The sequence below is a fragment of the Aulonocara stuartgranti genome (genome assembly GCF_965226115.1).
Source record: "Aulonocara stuartgranti genome assembly, chromosome: 18".
Classification (NCBI taxonomy): Eukaryota; Metazoa; Chordata; class Actinopteri; order Cichliformes; family Cichlidae; genus Aulonocara; species Aulonocara stuartgranti.
In genome coordinates this window covers 25,374,990-25,390,676 of record NC_138954.1, presented here as the reverse complement: position 1 = coordinate 25,390,676, position 15,687 = coordinate 25,374,990, and the positions used below count along the sequence as shown (strand labels likewise).

Below are 15,687 nucleotides of genomic sequence, written 5' to 3'. Positions count from 1 at the left end.
ATAAATCCCTGAGTGCACACGAAGCTCTGTGTGCACATGCCTGTTTTGTTACACACACACACACAGAGTGAGCCGAGCTGGACAGACTCCATAATTCACGAGTAGTTCACAGGAGACAGTCTGGCTTTGTGGAGATGTTCTGTCATCCCTTCTTGTCAACTTAACACTGCTGTCCCACAGAGCTCGTTTCCATCCCCTCCTCCTCCTCCTCCATCCTCGGCTCTTCATGTCTTCACTCCATGCTCTGTAAAATATATATTTTCTCCCCTGAGTCTGAGAGCTGATTTCTCATCTGCGAGGGGATAGGAATCCTCTCCAGAGCGGCAATTCTTTACTCCACCTGCAACAAGTGAAGCACGCACAATCCAAATCCAGCCAGCGACTCTAAAGACTTTGCCTGCCAGTTCATCATGTCAGAGTGGGGAGGGAGGGCGAGAGGTTGCTCTGAAACAACACCTGAAGGTATCACGCGGATGAACTTGGCACGACTCCACGAGCCTTTTTTTGCAAGTCAAAGACATACAACTAGAACCGCTGCAGATTAAAAGCAAAATGGGTTTGGCACACTCTGCAATCGCCATCAGTCTTATGCGGGCTTGTCAGGATATTTCAAAATAAGAGGAAGAATGAGCACCGCGATTATATTGGATTTTTCCTGCCCGTTAATGGGTTGAAATTCCTCCCCGCACTGTGTACTTTAAGATACCGTGGAGAATTCAAGGACTGTAGCAAAGCTGAATTCAAAAGCAGATTTGTAAATTTTCGTCCAAAACTCTCTCAGTCTCTTGGGAGCCTCTTAGAAAACACACACACACACACACCACAAACAAACAACAAGCAATCTGCAGCCGATGAAGGATGTCAAAAACAAGAAGAGAAATTAAAAAGAGAAGCAGCAGCAGTTAAATTCTGCACTGCCACATTTCATTATTTATATCCTCCTCTCATCATGACTCCAGTGATGCTGCCGGAAGCGACAGTGTCCTTTGTCGTCGTCATTGTCGTTTTCTTAGTTTGAATATAACTAGTTAAAAAAGGCTGTCTGTCACTGGTTTCTGTAGTGGAAGCTGACCCGAGCCTGCTGGGAACTGAACTGTAGTTAATTAGTACACAAAGCCTGAGGGACAAAGAAAGTTTAAGGGAGCTGAGGGCGGATTGGAAGTGGTGGGTGAGGATTTGGGATGGGGGAGTCTTAAGTGTGTGGCACAGAGGGACTTATTGGGGGGGGGATGCTTTGTGTGTGTGGGTGTGTTCCTGTGTGGGGTACAGCAGGGGTGGGTGGAGGCGGAGGGATGAAGCAGAGGGAGCTGAGGCGCACAGACGGATGAATTGGCATCGTGAAGGGGAGCCTTGTCCCTAAGCTGAGAGCTTCTGCGAGCCAGCACACAGACACACACACACACACTCTCCCTGCTGGAGCCCGTCAAGAAACAAAAGGCCGGGTGGGTCTGGTGGGAAAGGACCTAAAAGGAGAGACTGCAAGACAGAGACTGCAAAAGGTCAAAGTATGGCATGAACTAATGAGGGCAGGCAGTTTGTCACGACGCCGCTTTGCTCTGGAGATGACACTTTGATGAGCGGTAAACTGTATCGTCTTTCTGAAAGCCTCACAGGGAAACAATTATATGTCCCAGCAGTATTTCCCAAGAGGCCTCAGTAACTCTCCCTGCACAGCCCCACTTTTATAGTAGGATTGATCAATTGATGCATTAGGTAAAGATGAACTGGGCTGATGGGACCAAGTAAAACTGTCTCATGCAGCTCAAATCACTTCTGGTTATTATTGCAGTGTATCAGCCTCAAAGGCTGCTCAATAACCCACGAGAGGCGCTCTCTATCCATTGTTATCAAAGCTCATATTGACGTCCTCCAACCAGTACGACCACAGTCCACTTAATGCCACAATTGATCGCCACTTAATGGCAATGAGCGGGGAGTCCGGGCTGGTATTACCTGCTGCCAGCGCGGACAAACACTTTGGGCCAGTGGCTGCTGGCAAACCAGCTTCCTCCTCCTCCTCCATCTCCTCCCACCTCCTCCCTCCAACCCGCCAGCTGCGTTAAACCACACGAAAACGTCCAGGTGAAAAACGGAAATGTGGATGTTTTGCCTTCAAAATAAAAGGCCCCATAGGTAAAACGCCAGTAAAGCAGGAGCTAACGCTGATCTAGCCTGTGCAGTGGTTAATTTAGCTGATGTCACTTATTAATGTTTATACCGAGAATAAAAATAATTAAACAACAACAACAACAAAAAAGCGGCCCCTTATTTACAAAAAGGATGTCCACAATACAGAAATGGATCAGCATATTTAATTTAACATAAATTTTACATTAGATACAACCCCTCCCACTTACCCAAGCATTACTGGGAGTACTGTGTCCACTGAGGTCGGGTTCATCCCTCCTTTCAGTCTTGAACCGGTGACAGTGATATATAAGGAAACTGTAATAAGTACTAGACCACGGAGGAATAGAAGTGGCTTAAATAAATAAAGTTTTGTGAACACAGGTTGTTGTAACTACATGATATAAAATAAACTACAAATTCAAGAATTTCTATTAGTAATAACACACCACATCACAGCTTTTGCTGCTTCTTTGACAATAATAACAAAAACAAAAATAATAATTTATTTTGTGCTATTCATTTATTATTTATTGTAGAGTGTAGTATTTTAATTATTTATCCTGCTGCTGCTGCTTTGGGATTAATAAGGTATCTATCTATCTATTTATCGATTCATCGATTTTTATGTCTATCCAGTTGTCTTTAAAGACATGCTCTTGTTTTGAAAGTGCCTACCAGAAGCTGAGGGTTCACGGAGTCTGCCTTGACGCCACCTCGAGCTCCCAGCCCCCCTCTGTGTGTGTGTCTGTGTGTGTGTCTGTGCCCCTGTGTTGCCATTCCGACGCACATCTCTCGCAGAGGAGCAACAGCCGCACGGAGTTGGTCAGAGCGGACTTCACAGATTCCTCTGCGGGCGGAGAGCGCTTCACACTCCGGGCTTCCACCCTCTTCTCCCGCGGGGGGCAGCAGCACAGAGATGCGCCCCTGGACCGAGGCTCCGTGTCGGTAAAGTCAGAGAAAGAGAATGAGACTGAGAAAAGGGCGCAGCGTAGCGGTCCTGTAAGCACCGCATCCACAACTACACTCCGGGGAGGATCTGGGGAGCTGGGTGAATGCAAACATACAGACGCGCTCGGCTACCTCTTGTTCTTTTGAGGATTTGGGTTGAATGGGGCGGCGAGAGCCCTCATCACAGCTGAAGACATGAGAATGTGGAGGGGAACAAAAAGCTCGGCTGCGGTGCTCCGTGGTTGAGTCTCCATCCATCCATCCATCCACTCCAGGTCTACACACCTTTATTCATGTTGCAAAAGCCTGGTTTATGACAATGGATTACTTGCTGTGGGTGTGCAGCCTCGTTGTCCCTGTGGTCCTGGCTGTAGAAGGTAGGTCGTTTGATATTTTTCATCACTACTTTTTTGCTCCCCGCGGATGAACAATGGGCTGTTTGTAGGCGCTATAAACTGACAGCGAACCATGTTATTGTCAGGCAGAGGGATACAAAAATCAAAAACATACAATTACACACACTGTGCCTCCTTTTCATGACAGTGTGAATCACGCTGAGGTCAGTTTGAACACCACATCAGTGATGCACGCTGTCTACACCGGAGAGATTACATGCAACACGGCATCCGTGTGTTCCGTAATTACGGCTGTAAATATAAGGCGGGCTCCTGGGCTGAGCGTCAGTCTGCAATTCATGCACACATGCATCAGAACGCCCCAGTCCGTGTGTGTGTGTGTGTGTGTGTGTGTGTGTGTGTGTGTGTGTGTGTGTGTGTGTGATTACTCCCCTGTGTTTCCATTGCGGCTGAAGGACTGCCCTGTTGCTATTGTCCTTGTTGTCACACCCACGAGCCCGGTGAGGATGCCCACCTGCCCCACCTTTCTTCCCCCCCACAGCTCCACAGAGGTTAGAGACGGACTCCACGGAGGAGAAAAAGAAAGGGCTCCTCCTGTGATGCGTGCGAGAGGTGCAGACATGCTGTGGGTCCTGTTAAGTGGGGCTGCTTTAACAAGTCCCGGTGTGGCTCAATCTCTGGCCCCCGGACAATGCCGCTGGGACGCTCATGTGAAACGTTTTCAGATGACAAGTGTGAGTTAAAGGTCAGCGGCTTAACAAGTGCGCTGCGAGCCCACCCCGGAGCCCCACCTCCCCCGGGGGGAGAAGCCCACCATCGCCCACATCCCTTGCTCCCTCGCCCGTGGGCTCTTCTCTCCGAGCTGTAGCTACATTTCTCTGCTCTGCCTCGCCTCCCTCTCTCCCCTCCCCGTCCAATCTGCCTCTCCTGGACCGTGGCCAGCCCCTGATCCCTCATCAATTCTGGTGTCAGCAAGTAAATCAATGCAGCGGCAGCAGCACTCCCCGAGTCCCAGTGGGCTCTGACGCCAAAGGTGATCAGCCCCGCTTTCCCCCCTCAGCCCGACCACTAAGTGTTACTCAAAGCACGGGGGTTAACTAATGTTTGTCCTCTGAGGGTAAACATGAAGGGCAGATCATCACTCGGGTTTAAATGAGAAGTCGTGGTGATGATGGTGTGGGCGGGATTACATGTGCCTTGAACAGTGGGGTCTCTTGTTGTTGTTGGATCCACCTTGGCAACTTGAAAGTGTGCGCTTTAATTGCCAAAGTGATCAGGATGACTTATCTCCGGTTCGCGGCAGCAGATTGCAGTAAAAGCCTGGGCCAGCTGTGACGTTTTTACGTTCTAATGCTCTCATTTACAGTCGGCGTTTACTGTACTCTTTTTAAAAAAAACTCGTAAACGAGATGGATGAGCGCTCAGAAAGCGTTTTACAAACGCGCCCTGCAAGACTGCGGTGCAAAACGCTCGAAGGGAGGACCGGGGGGGGGGGGGGGGGGGGGGGGAGGGGGGATTTTCATATTAAAAGCGAGCCTCATTCACATTTGTTTTTCCTTCCCTACTTCCTACACACACGAATGTCAACAAGAATCGTTATTTGTTGACCTGTAAAAGCAGCTGCATGTGTTTAAATTAGGTCAGCAGCACAAAAAGGTGCTCATCATCAGGCGTCAAACTGAGCGTCGCACTCAGCTGTGAGCCTGTAGAGAGAGAGAGAGAGAGAGAGAGGTGCACTGTGAGTGAAGTTCTTATTATTAACACCTGCAGCATTTACAGATCTTCACGGCGACGACGACGATGATGATGTTTTGGGCTTTTAATATTTCATGTGTTTGCTTGTCGGCAGTGTCTTGTGTAGTACAAGGGGGAGGGGGGGGGGTCTCTTTCATGATGCGGCCGCTCGTACAAAGTGAATAAAACATCAGCGTGTGTGAGCTCCCAGAGCGCAGAGCTGTGTGGCATTTTGGCGATTATAAAAAATACAAAAAAAAGGGAGAAAGAAAGAGCCTCAAATGCCACGGGGGTGGTGGTGCTCTAAAGTTCCCACTGCAGAGCATTGTTTTTTTTACCCCTGGGGGCAGAACGACTCCACTGCTGCTGTAGTTTTATGGGAGAGGTGGTGGTAACGGTGGTGGAGGGGAAGAGATTTCTGGATTTGAGTTATAGCAGTTAGGGGATCTCAGAGGCATTGTAAATTTAACGGGAGAAGGGGTGGGTGAGGAGGGGGAAGAGGTGTGGAACAAATGGGATCTTTTTCAGCGGGTTTCTGGGAGTCAGTGGTTTGATGATGAGGAGGAGGAGGAGGACGTTGACACACTCCGGTGAGGAACGAAAAGCTGCAGCTTTACTGTTTCGAGCAGCACGTGAGCCCAGACTGCACAGGAGTCCACGTCTTTAAGATCTCGGTAGACATATTGTCTTCCTCCTGCTCCGCATGGAGGTCAAAGGTCCACCCACTCCCCTCTTAACCCCCCCTCCCTCACATCAGCTGGGTGCAGTCCTTGCCTTCACAGAGGGGGCTTTTACAGATATGAGCTGGTCACCTTGCTGCCCCTGCTTGTTGCGCCGTGTGAGGTGAAGCCTGTTTTAAAGAGGCATGAGCTCGAGGCTGTGGTTAGCTGAGGCTGAGCGGATCTGTCTCCTGTTGCCTCTGGGTACAGGGGATAGAGGGAAGGGGAGGTGTGGGGGGTGGATCAGACACTCTGGAGACGGGCCTGCATCCACGGATCAGCAGCGAGCCGTCCAGTGCTCACTTGGCTGTGCGCCGCGAGGGCCCGCGTGTAGCCAAGCAAAGACAACAGGCGCTGATTTCACTGATTAGTCCCTCCTCTCTCTGGCTCGAGTCGTGCTAATCAGTAAAACAACCTTGTACACGAACGTGCATTCGGGCTCGACAAGTGAAGTTATTAACCGCTGTCGCTCATGCCCTTTCGCACGTAAAGCTCAGAAAACTGAGAATGCATTTGCCCTCTGCGCAAATGTTACCTATTAATTATCATGCCCAGGTAAATGGGATTTCTATTGTCAACACGCAGACACACAAAAATGGAAGCAGCCACTTATTCCTCCTTAAATTAAATGATTTTTTCTTTATTGCAGAACCACTCGTATGCTTATTCCAACCTAGCAGCCTACTTTTCATTTCTGAATGTACTGTACATTAAATAAATTCTGCTTAAGCACAAATCCCACACTTAAATGTGGCCTATTATGCTAATTTCCCGCACTTTGATTTTTATTCTTGGACTGGGTTGGAGTACCTCCTAGCTTTAAAAAATCCTAATTTTCCTCTTTCTGGGTCTTGGTCCAGCTCCTTATTTTCTCAGTCTGAAACAACATGCTTTAGCTCCTTGTCCTTTAAGCCAGCATGCCTCTGATTGGCTGCCTCTGGTATACAGAAGGTTTAATAACAAGGGGGTGGGGCTTTAGTGCTAACCATATTAGGGATATTCCTTCTTGCTGACATCACACAGAGCCAAGAACCAAAAAAAGCTATCTAAGTGATTGGTTCATATAGCTCAGAGGGATTTCCTGCACATGCTCACCTCACTGAACTTTGACCGTGCTTAATGTGAGCATCTACCACTGTAACAGAATATAAAATTTAAAAAGGGTGTAAAGGAAAACATTTTAGTTCTTCTTCAGCTAATGCACGACGCACGACTCCTCTTGCTCTCCATTATTTCAAAATTATCAAGTCATTATGAGTTTATGTGATTAGTGAATGCCTAATTAACCATCGTTTAGCGACGCTAATGCACAGTTACGTCTTACATGTACACGGCTAGATTAGCTGGATCCCAGTCAGAAAGGGAAAAGCTGCTCCCATAAGTGTCTAAAATGCTGCTACGTGTCCCGAGGATCACAGATGGCGACTGATCAATCAGGGAGCATAAACTCATTACATAAACTCTTAGTGGCTGGATCCGATCACACGGGTGACCTACAGGAAATCGTGATGCATGGTTGCACTGAATCATCATGAATCATGCTTTAGATCAAACTGAGACACAGCACACCCACCCCGGTTTCAAGCTTTATGTTAAACTTGCGTGCTTCATCTTCACTGACTTTTTGCAGTCTCAAGCATTTTATTAGTGAAGCCTTATAGGATTTAACTCTCAGTTTATCGCTGCACATCAAGCGGCTGTTATCATTTACACACACATCCAACGTTACCTAGCATAAAAACGCCACATCGGGGTGTCTGTTTGCTTCCCTTTAACCACGATGTGAACGTAACTGTATGAAAGACAGATCAGTGCAGGGGCGGATCTACAGGGGGGGCAAGGGGGGGCAAGTGTCCCCCTGCTGTGGAGCCTTCTATTAGTCCTGTACAGTAATTTAAGTTGTTTTCTGTATTTATTTATTTATGTATTTATACTGGAGAACCTTTTTGCGTCTCATTTATTGTCTCTTTGTTTTCTTAGAAGAGATAATGATACAAAAGTAGTTTTAAAGCGTTTTTTGTTGGCTTCATTAACATATAGGGGATTTTCAAATACCTTTTTAAAGAGAAATGTGCCACCCTGCCTAAACCCCCACCCCCAGGTAAAATTTCCTATATCCACCAATCACTGTGTGTCTTTCATTCTGAAGTTAGAATGAAAACTAGTGTAATCTTGCATCTCCACTGGCACACTATTGACCACCACTGAAAAGTAATCCATCCCCGTGCATGTATAGATCTATGTCCATTATCTCCCATGCTCTGAAAAAGAAGAAGAAGAAGAAGAAAAGCCGCTGTGGTTTTGCCTGAATAACACACATCGCTCATATCAGCAGCCACAGATGGACGACCGATTTAGACACCCAAATGCAACTTATTTTAGTTAGTGACACTCAAAAGCCAAGGACACACTGTGGTGTAACCACTGTCTTCAGCGGGCTCCACCGGAACAAAGCCACCAAGTGCTACTGTTGCTCCACACAGGACACGCTATTTGTTTTAGCCTCTCACACCCTTCTCCGGCGCTGTTATCAACAACTTGTGAGCAAATGGTGCACAGCGGGAGTTGTGTCATTGAGTCTCCGTGAAGAAAAGTGTAATTGTTTCAGTAATTAGCAGCAGGGGAACAATGGGAGCCTGCACGGCCACACAGCTGCAAGAGTGAGTGAGGTATCAGATGAACTCAGCAGATCACCCCCACTCAGGTAAACGTGTGATTGACAGCCAGACGACAGAGCTCATTGATCCTGCTGTTTATTCTCAACTTCTCCTCCCCCCCCCCCCCCCCCCCCCCCCCCCCCAAAAAGATTGTCGACTTGGCTCTCACCAAAGTTGTAAACAGCCAGGTGACGTAAGCATCTGCTCACCTGAGAGAGGTCACAGTTTTTTGTGTTTTTGCCTCAGAGAACAATATATTCCTGCTCATGTGACCCCCCCCCCCCCCCCCCCCCCTTCAATTCCCCTGGGATATATCCCCTCTGACGAAAACCCTGAACAGGCTTTGTTCTTTTAGTCCACAAGTGAATATTTGAAAGAAGTGCATCTGTGGGTGCCAAATGCAGAGAAAGCCTTAATTAGGCAGCAGCACAGATATGCCACGATTGTCAGAGCTTTCAAAAAACTGAACGCATGTGGGTGGAGGTTATGGAGCGAGGGGTGTGTGTGTCATTTTTACCTGCATCCGTTTCTGGAGAACAGAGAACTGTGTGTGTGTGTGTGTGTGTGGTCTTTAAAGTGTTGCAACACTTTTTGTTTTGTTTTTATCCTTCTTCACACTATTTAATTCCCAGTTTGTGAACCTTACTCCTACTCTTAATTTGCAGAAACCCTTATGGACAGTCGGTGGGCTACCACAGAGCTGGCTTGGACCACATTCCCAGAGAGTGGGGTGAGTTTGCGCATGTGTTTAGCTTAGTTGTGTTTTTTTCTCCTGGCTTTTTAACAGCATTTGTTCCATTTGCTTGTTAATAGAGCCCAGTCTGACTTGAACAGCACACCTCCTGCTGCTTTATGGCTTTGTTTTTGCAGTGTATGTTTGCTTTCTCGGATTCTATAAAGCAAATGAGAAGCACACTGTGAGACATTGTGTGGAGGATATCAAAGATTTTCAGACCACATGAAAAGATCAGCAAAGGAATATCTCTTTTGTGCTTTTTGTGCATATTGCACTTTAAACATACTAATGAGCAAGCGCACAAACAGGAGTCAAATCCCCGCCACGTTTAAGGACTATTTGCTAGACTTTACCTTGAATGTCTCCCTAGGATAGAGTAGCCTGATAACTGAAAGCATGTGTCTTTTATAATGTGGGCCCAAGAGCGCATTACAGACAGAAATTAAGGTTTTCAGCTGATACCCCCTATAGGAATTGTGAGAAAATAAAACAACATGAATTTGACCCCAGGGCTAACAGCCTGACAGACCTCCCCCACACTCGGCCAGTGTAATTTGTCTTCGCTACATGAGCGCAAAGTCAGTCAATGGAAATGGTGGGTTTCCATGGAAACGATCTCCGGCAGCCCCGGCTCCCTTCTTCCCCCCCAACCAAACAAGGGCCGGCTCTGAAATGTCCCAGCATCCATGAAGTCATATGTCACGACTGGCGAGGCAGCCCCTCTCCTCACGCCTGACAAGCCCATACGTTCAAGGAGGCCCGGCAATTATCATATTTGTCAGGTAGTGCATCAGCGGGGTTGCCGGTGATTTACGACGCCTAATGCTGACTCTTGGGCTCATCGTTTGGGGATAAATTGCACGCGGGGAGCTCAGAGACGTGAGATGAGTTATGCATTATTTTCCTCCGGTTGAAATAATCAATTTCTGGAACGCTCATTTGTTATGGAAACGAAGCATTCAGTCCGACGTGGAATTAGAGGGTGGGGCGGCGGTGGTGGGGAATCAAAACAATTGACTTCTCACAAGGTTATTTCCTAATGGACTAAATTTATTGACCCACCGATACATTTATCATAGCTGCTAATGTTAGTTACCATATAGAGACGCAACTGTTAACAACACATAAAGCCATAGTTGGTGCCCGTGTCACACCGGGCCCCTAAATCACTATTTCTACAGCAAGACATCAGACTCGCAGGGACACAAACCGAAGCAGATGCAAATATGTGCTCCTGTATTGTGTGTGTAGGCATAAGAGGATATATATAAGAGTCCATGTAACCTGAAATGCTCCAGAGTGCTGCCATAGTGCAATCACACTGAAAGCATTGCATTTAGATGGCCGTTTTAATAAATAACTCACTGTTTGCATTATACATATATGGAGGAGAGGAGGTGGTGGTGGTGGGGGGGGGTTACAGAAACCGAGTCTTCCTTCGGGGCTGTTTCGATTGCAGCGCAACAGACATCGATGCGAGCGCTGCCTTCTATAGGTGTGTCTGCACCTTGTTTAATAGCTACTGAAGTTGAGCTTTGACGGAGCCCCGCAAGTGACTGATTTGCTGATGATGATCTGAGCTGCGACACACGATCGGTATCAGAACTCGTCAAACAGCCATAATGTGTGAAATTTGTTTTAATGGGAAAATGTTTCCATTGAAAGTCCATCATAATTAGAATTTTCTGAATGATTCATGCAATTAGAAGCTTTTTAGCTGCAAATTATTCTGCACAGGCCACGTGTACGCGCACACGCACGTCGTGGGAATGTGTGTTGGTGTGCACGTGTTGTATATTCGTGCAACCATGTTTATGCCAGACATCACTTAGCTGTTTTCAACATTCTCTATGGGTGAACAGTTTGCATTAGGATGCACTGCATTTAACATTATTTAATATTAATTATCAGCGTATTAAAAATTGAGCTTCTGCCGCAGCTCGGTCGGTGCTGAGCGAGAAATGGAACTGTTTTTGCGTTGAGAGAAAGCATTAGATAATCACGGGGATTTTTTTCTCCTCATTTAATTCTTAAAGCCGTTCTGCTCCTTTCTGCACAGTATTTACAGTCATTACCTCCCCTCATCGCAGTGTCTCCGTGTTGTCTCCACAGTGGGAGGAGGTCAGCGGATACGATGACTCCATGAGCCCAATCAGAACCTACCAGGTGTGCAATGTCAAACAGCCCAGCCAGAACAACTGGCTGAGGACGGACTATATACCCCGCAAGGGCGTGCTTCGCGTCTACGTGGAGCTCAAGTTCTCCGTCCGCGATTGTGCAAGCATCCCCAACATCCCAGGCTCCTGCAAAGAGACCTTTAATCTGTTTTACTATGAGTCAGATGGGGACATGGCCACGGACACCAGCCCTCTGTGGAGGGAGAACCCCTACGTGAAGGTGGATACTATTGCCCCAGATGAGAGTTTCTCTCTGCTGGAAGCGGGAAGGATCAACACCAAAGTGCGCAGCTTTGGCCCCCTCTCCAAGGCAGGCTTCTACCTGGCCTTCCAGGACCTGGGAGCCTGCATGTCTCTAATCTCAGTCAGGGTTTTCTTCAAGAAGTGCTCCACCACCATTGCCAACTTTGCCGTCTTCCCCGAGACCGCTACGGGAGCAGAAGCCACCTCCTTGGTGATTGCCCCGGGGGCCTGCGTGAACAACGCCATGGAGCTGTCCGTGCCGCTGAAGCTGTACTGCAACGGGGACGGCGAGTGGATGGTTCCCGTGGGCTCGTGCACCTGCAACGCCGGCTTTGAACCTTCCGCAGACAGCACTCAGTGCCAGGGTACGTGTATTTAACAGACATTTTGACTTTTATTTAACCAAAGCTCCTTTATATGCTCGGCGCAAGTCACCTCAGTCTGTGCCCTCTTCCCTGCATTTATTGTGTGGCTCCTGAAAGAGGGGGTGGGTGAAGGAGGGTGGAGGAGAGTATGAATTAATGAGCTGTTGTAGAGAGGAGCCGCATACAAATATTGTGCGGGCAGGACAGGAGGGAGAGAAAGATAGCGGGAAGGCACAGAAACAGAAAGGCAAGGAAAATGCGCATAATAGAGGCGGAGAGATATTAACAGAGAAAAGGGAGATAGCACGATGTACAGTAAAAAGGGTTGAATGTGCCCAAAAAAAGAAAACGGGACAGAAAATGAAAAGGGAGGGAAGGTGCAGAGAAGTCAAAGACAGACAAGCAAGGCTTCCTCTCACCTGGGTGTGAGAAATGTTGTCTAACATTGGCTGAGAGCTCATTCGTTGCCATTTGGCTGCTCAAGGTTAAAAGCTTGCCGCCAGCGCCTGATAAAAAGCTCTCCAGGGCCTCAGCCAGCGGTTGTGATGAGGAAGTGTAATTTCCTCCGCGGCCTCCTGTTAGTTAATCTACAGGCGGCCACACTCATTAACACCATTCAGACCAACGTGAGCCAACACTGCCACGCTAACATTAATCACTCAGACATTTCATTTCTTACCTCAGTCTTGCCTCTCGCTCACAGCCAAACACGGGATGAGATGGAGAGGAGGGGGAGGCGAAGAAGAGAAAAGAAGAGGGGGATGAGGCACAATAAGAGCGGGGAGAGGGAAACATTAAGTGTATCAAAAACTGGAAAATCATGGTGCCCTCCAAAGAGGTTAATGGATTGGAGAAAAGAGCGCCGGGTGATTCAGCACCCTCTCGAAAAGGAGTGGGGGAAAACAAACAAATAAGAGAAGATGACAATGCAGCCCTTAACACGAAAAAGAATAAATCAGATCACAGACTGTAGAGCCTTAAGGTCTCTTCGGATTGTGAAAGTGTAAAAAAAACACACATTTTCGTCTCGTCTTTGGCTTTTTATTGCACAGCGCCGTTGCGGTGTCATTAGCTGCGCTGATTTTTCCTAAAAGTGTCATTGTTGGGGAATTAGGGTGGAACTTGAGTTCAAAACGAGAGACCACTTAACCCAACTAGTTAATCACAGACTCTCCCTCCTGTCGGAGCCCTCATGCTGACACGACAGATGTTTGCCAGAGACCGCCACTTTTACAGCACCGGTTAGGAATGTGGCAAACAGTAAAACAAGGGGGGCTGATATATCCGGACCTTTTGCTGCTAATCCCCTTTATCTGAATCCTTCTTTAGTCTCGGCTTATGCTGGTTTTATCCTTAAGACTTGATATCACGCAACCTTCAGCGTGACGCTCTGGAATTCAAACGAATCGCTTTGGACACATCGTGTGAGATAACCGTACTTTTCGTATGCTTTCCTAATAACTCCGCTCGGCTAATTCGCGTCTGCTCTGATCATTCGGATTGATTTATTGGCTTATTACGGAGCCGTTCCACATGCGCGTGGAGGCCTTGTTTGTATTCCGCGGCGCGGATTCGGAGAACCGAGGACTGAGCAGACACTGATTGATGGGTTTAGGGTGTATCCCTTTTCTCAGAAGCATTCTCCATCCCTGTTTGTCTGACAACAGCAATCTCCTGTCAGCAGTCGGTCTTCATCTTTATCCTCCTTTTTCCTTCTCTTCAACATGAAACTTTGCTGTCATCCCGACTCTCTTTTTAGGGAGATTAATGTCACCTAGCCGAGAGAGTGAAAATGAAAGAGTAGATGCAAATGTATAGATAAGCCCTCGTGCTTAAGTGTTCGTCATTTCTCACGTACGTATCAGCGCTTCCTCCATAAATATTGAGCTTTGCTGCTACTTCACAGGTACTTTGTTCTCTGACAGATGTGACAGCCCCTGGTCTTGTAGATAAGTGACAGCCCAGCATGTTTTTTTTGTTTTTTTTTTGTTCCTTTATTTACTTATTTAGATAGATCTATATATATATTTTTTTGCTTTTGTTCTTATTGTCCTTTTCATTTTTCTCGCCCACTCATCCAGCGTGCATCCCCGGGACCTTCAAATCCAAATTCGGAGAGGGATTTTGCGCTCCCTGCCCAGCCAACAGTCGCACCAGTGCACGAGGAGCCAGTATCTGTCCGTGCCAGAATGGCTTCTACCGCGCTGACAGTGACCCCCCTGACTCCGCCTGCACCAGTAAGTCACTCTCCGCTGCACAGACTGGAAAAATAGTCTGAATTTGGAATATCTTTGGTGCTCGTTGTGACTTGTTTGTAGGGGCTTCATTTTAATCTGTTCATACCAAAAAGAGAAGTAGTGATTGTGCCCAATACACTAGTGCTCCCTGTGGGGTGTAAATCTTTCACTCTGATGAAAGTGTCACTTCATCGGAACAATGTATGTAAATAGGCTTAAAGCCAGCTTGGGGGAAGATGCTAGGATGTTGCCGTTTTCGCTGCTGTGTGCTTCTGCACACTCTGTCACTTTTTAGATTGATGCTGCTTGAAATGATTACATTTTTGGGTTCTGTTTTAGCAGAACGGCACACGAAACTGCACAGCTTGTCTGCACACTTCAGTGTCGATTTGTCATGATTGTAGGAGTGGACTATGTTAACATGTTTTTTTATCAAATCACGTGATTGTGTTTGGTTTTAGTTGGTGGTTATCACCACAGCAGAAAGAGAAATGGTGAAGCCAGTTAAAGGTTTTGCCAGTTTCCTGCAGCCAAACCTGATCAAGCTGCAGGTTGTTTGCAGACAACTCGGGGTCTCCCATGATAACCACTTCCGGTTGCAGCACTGGTTTCACTTAGCAGCAGCCAGCAACCTCCAGCAAACACTTTGGCAACCTGTCGGGTTGCATTTTTCCTTAACCGAACCGCCTCTATCACCCAGTGCTAGGGCTTGTTCTGCCTTCACGACAAATCCCAGTGCTGGGTTTCAAACATGATTACATCAAGAGACCCAGTTACAGCGCAACACCCTGCTTTGTGACAAGATTTTTAAAAATCTGAGAAACATATTCTTTGTTTTTTAAATCTTCCACTGGCATGGAAAGAGGACTTTAATTGCTGCTGAACTGCAGTGTGTTCAGATTTCTCGTGACGCAGGAGTTGTCCACTGTGCTGTGCACGATACAACCACCAGTCAGGAGAAGAAAAACTTATATTTACTGACCGATAGTGAAGTGGTTTCTGGATGCTGCTGGCAGTCGATGAGTAAAATTGCAAGTTGCAAACATTGATGCTGCACCAAAAACCTCCTTATGCTTGCTGAAGTCAGTCGCCAGCAGCTCGCTCCTAGTTTACATGGAAGGCATTGAAAAGTTCAGTGTTAACCAGAAACAGAAGAACGTTCATCATCATCAACAAAGTAAAAGTTGTGCTCAGCGTTGCAGCTGAGGCCTTTTAAAAGGTGCAACTTTTACTTTGAAGGTAAACAGCTTCTGTTTCACGTTGCATTTGTCACCGTTTTAAATGCTGCTTTGGAAATAGGAGACAAGTTGGCGTCCTCTATGCAAACTAAAGGTGACTGCAGCAGTCTGCTAGTGACCAAAGCATTCGCCTAGAGGTTTTCGCCA

At 47.2% G+C, this 15,687-nt stretch overlaps 1 protein-coding gene across 2 annotated transcripts in view; it reads left to right on the top strand.

The window, feature by feature from the left end:
• The first annotated feature begins 2,826 nt into the window (after nucleotides 1–2,826).
• Nucleotides 2,827–15,687, top strand: part of ephb3a (eph receptor B3a) — a 38,533-nt gene continuing 25,672 nt past the window's right edge. The window contains exons 1-4 of one of the 2 annotated variants that reach the window (XM_082512416.1): nucleotides 2,827–3,455; nucleotides 9,210–9,274; nucleotides 11,393–12,065; nucleotides 14,147–14,302. In XM_082512416.1, coding sequence (XP_082368542.1) covers nucleotides 3,392–3,455; nucleotides 9,210–9,274; nucleotides 11,393–12,065; nucleotides 14,147–14,302 — 958 coding nt within the window. In that variant the 5' untranslated portion in view covers nucleotides 2,827–3,391. Of the gene's footprint in view, nucleotides 3,456–9,209; nucleotides 9,275–9,975; nucleotides 10,063–11,370; nucleotides 12,066–14,146; nucleotides 14,303–15,687 lie in introns of those variants that run through there. The other variant, XM_082512417.1, reaches the window with a different exon arrangement.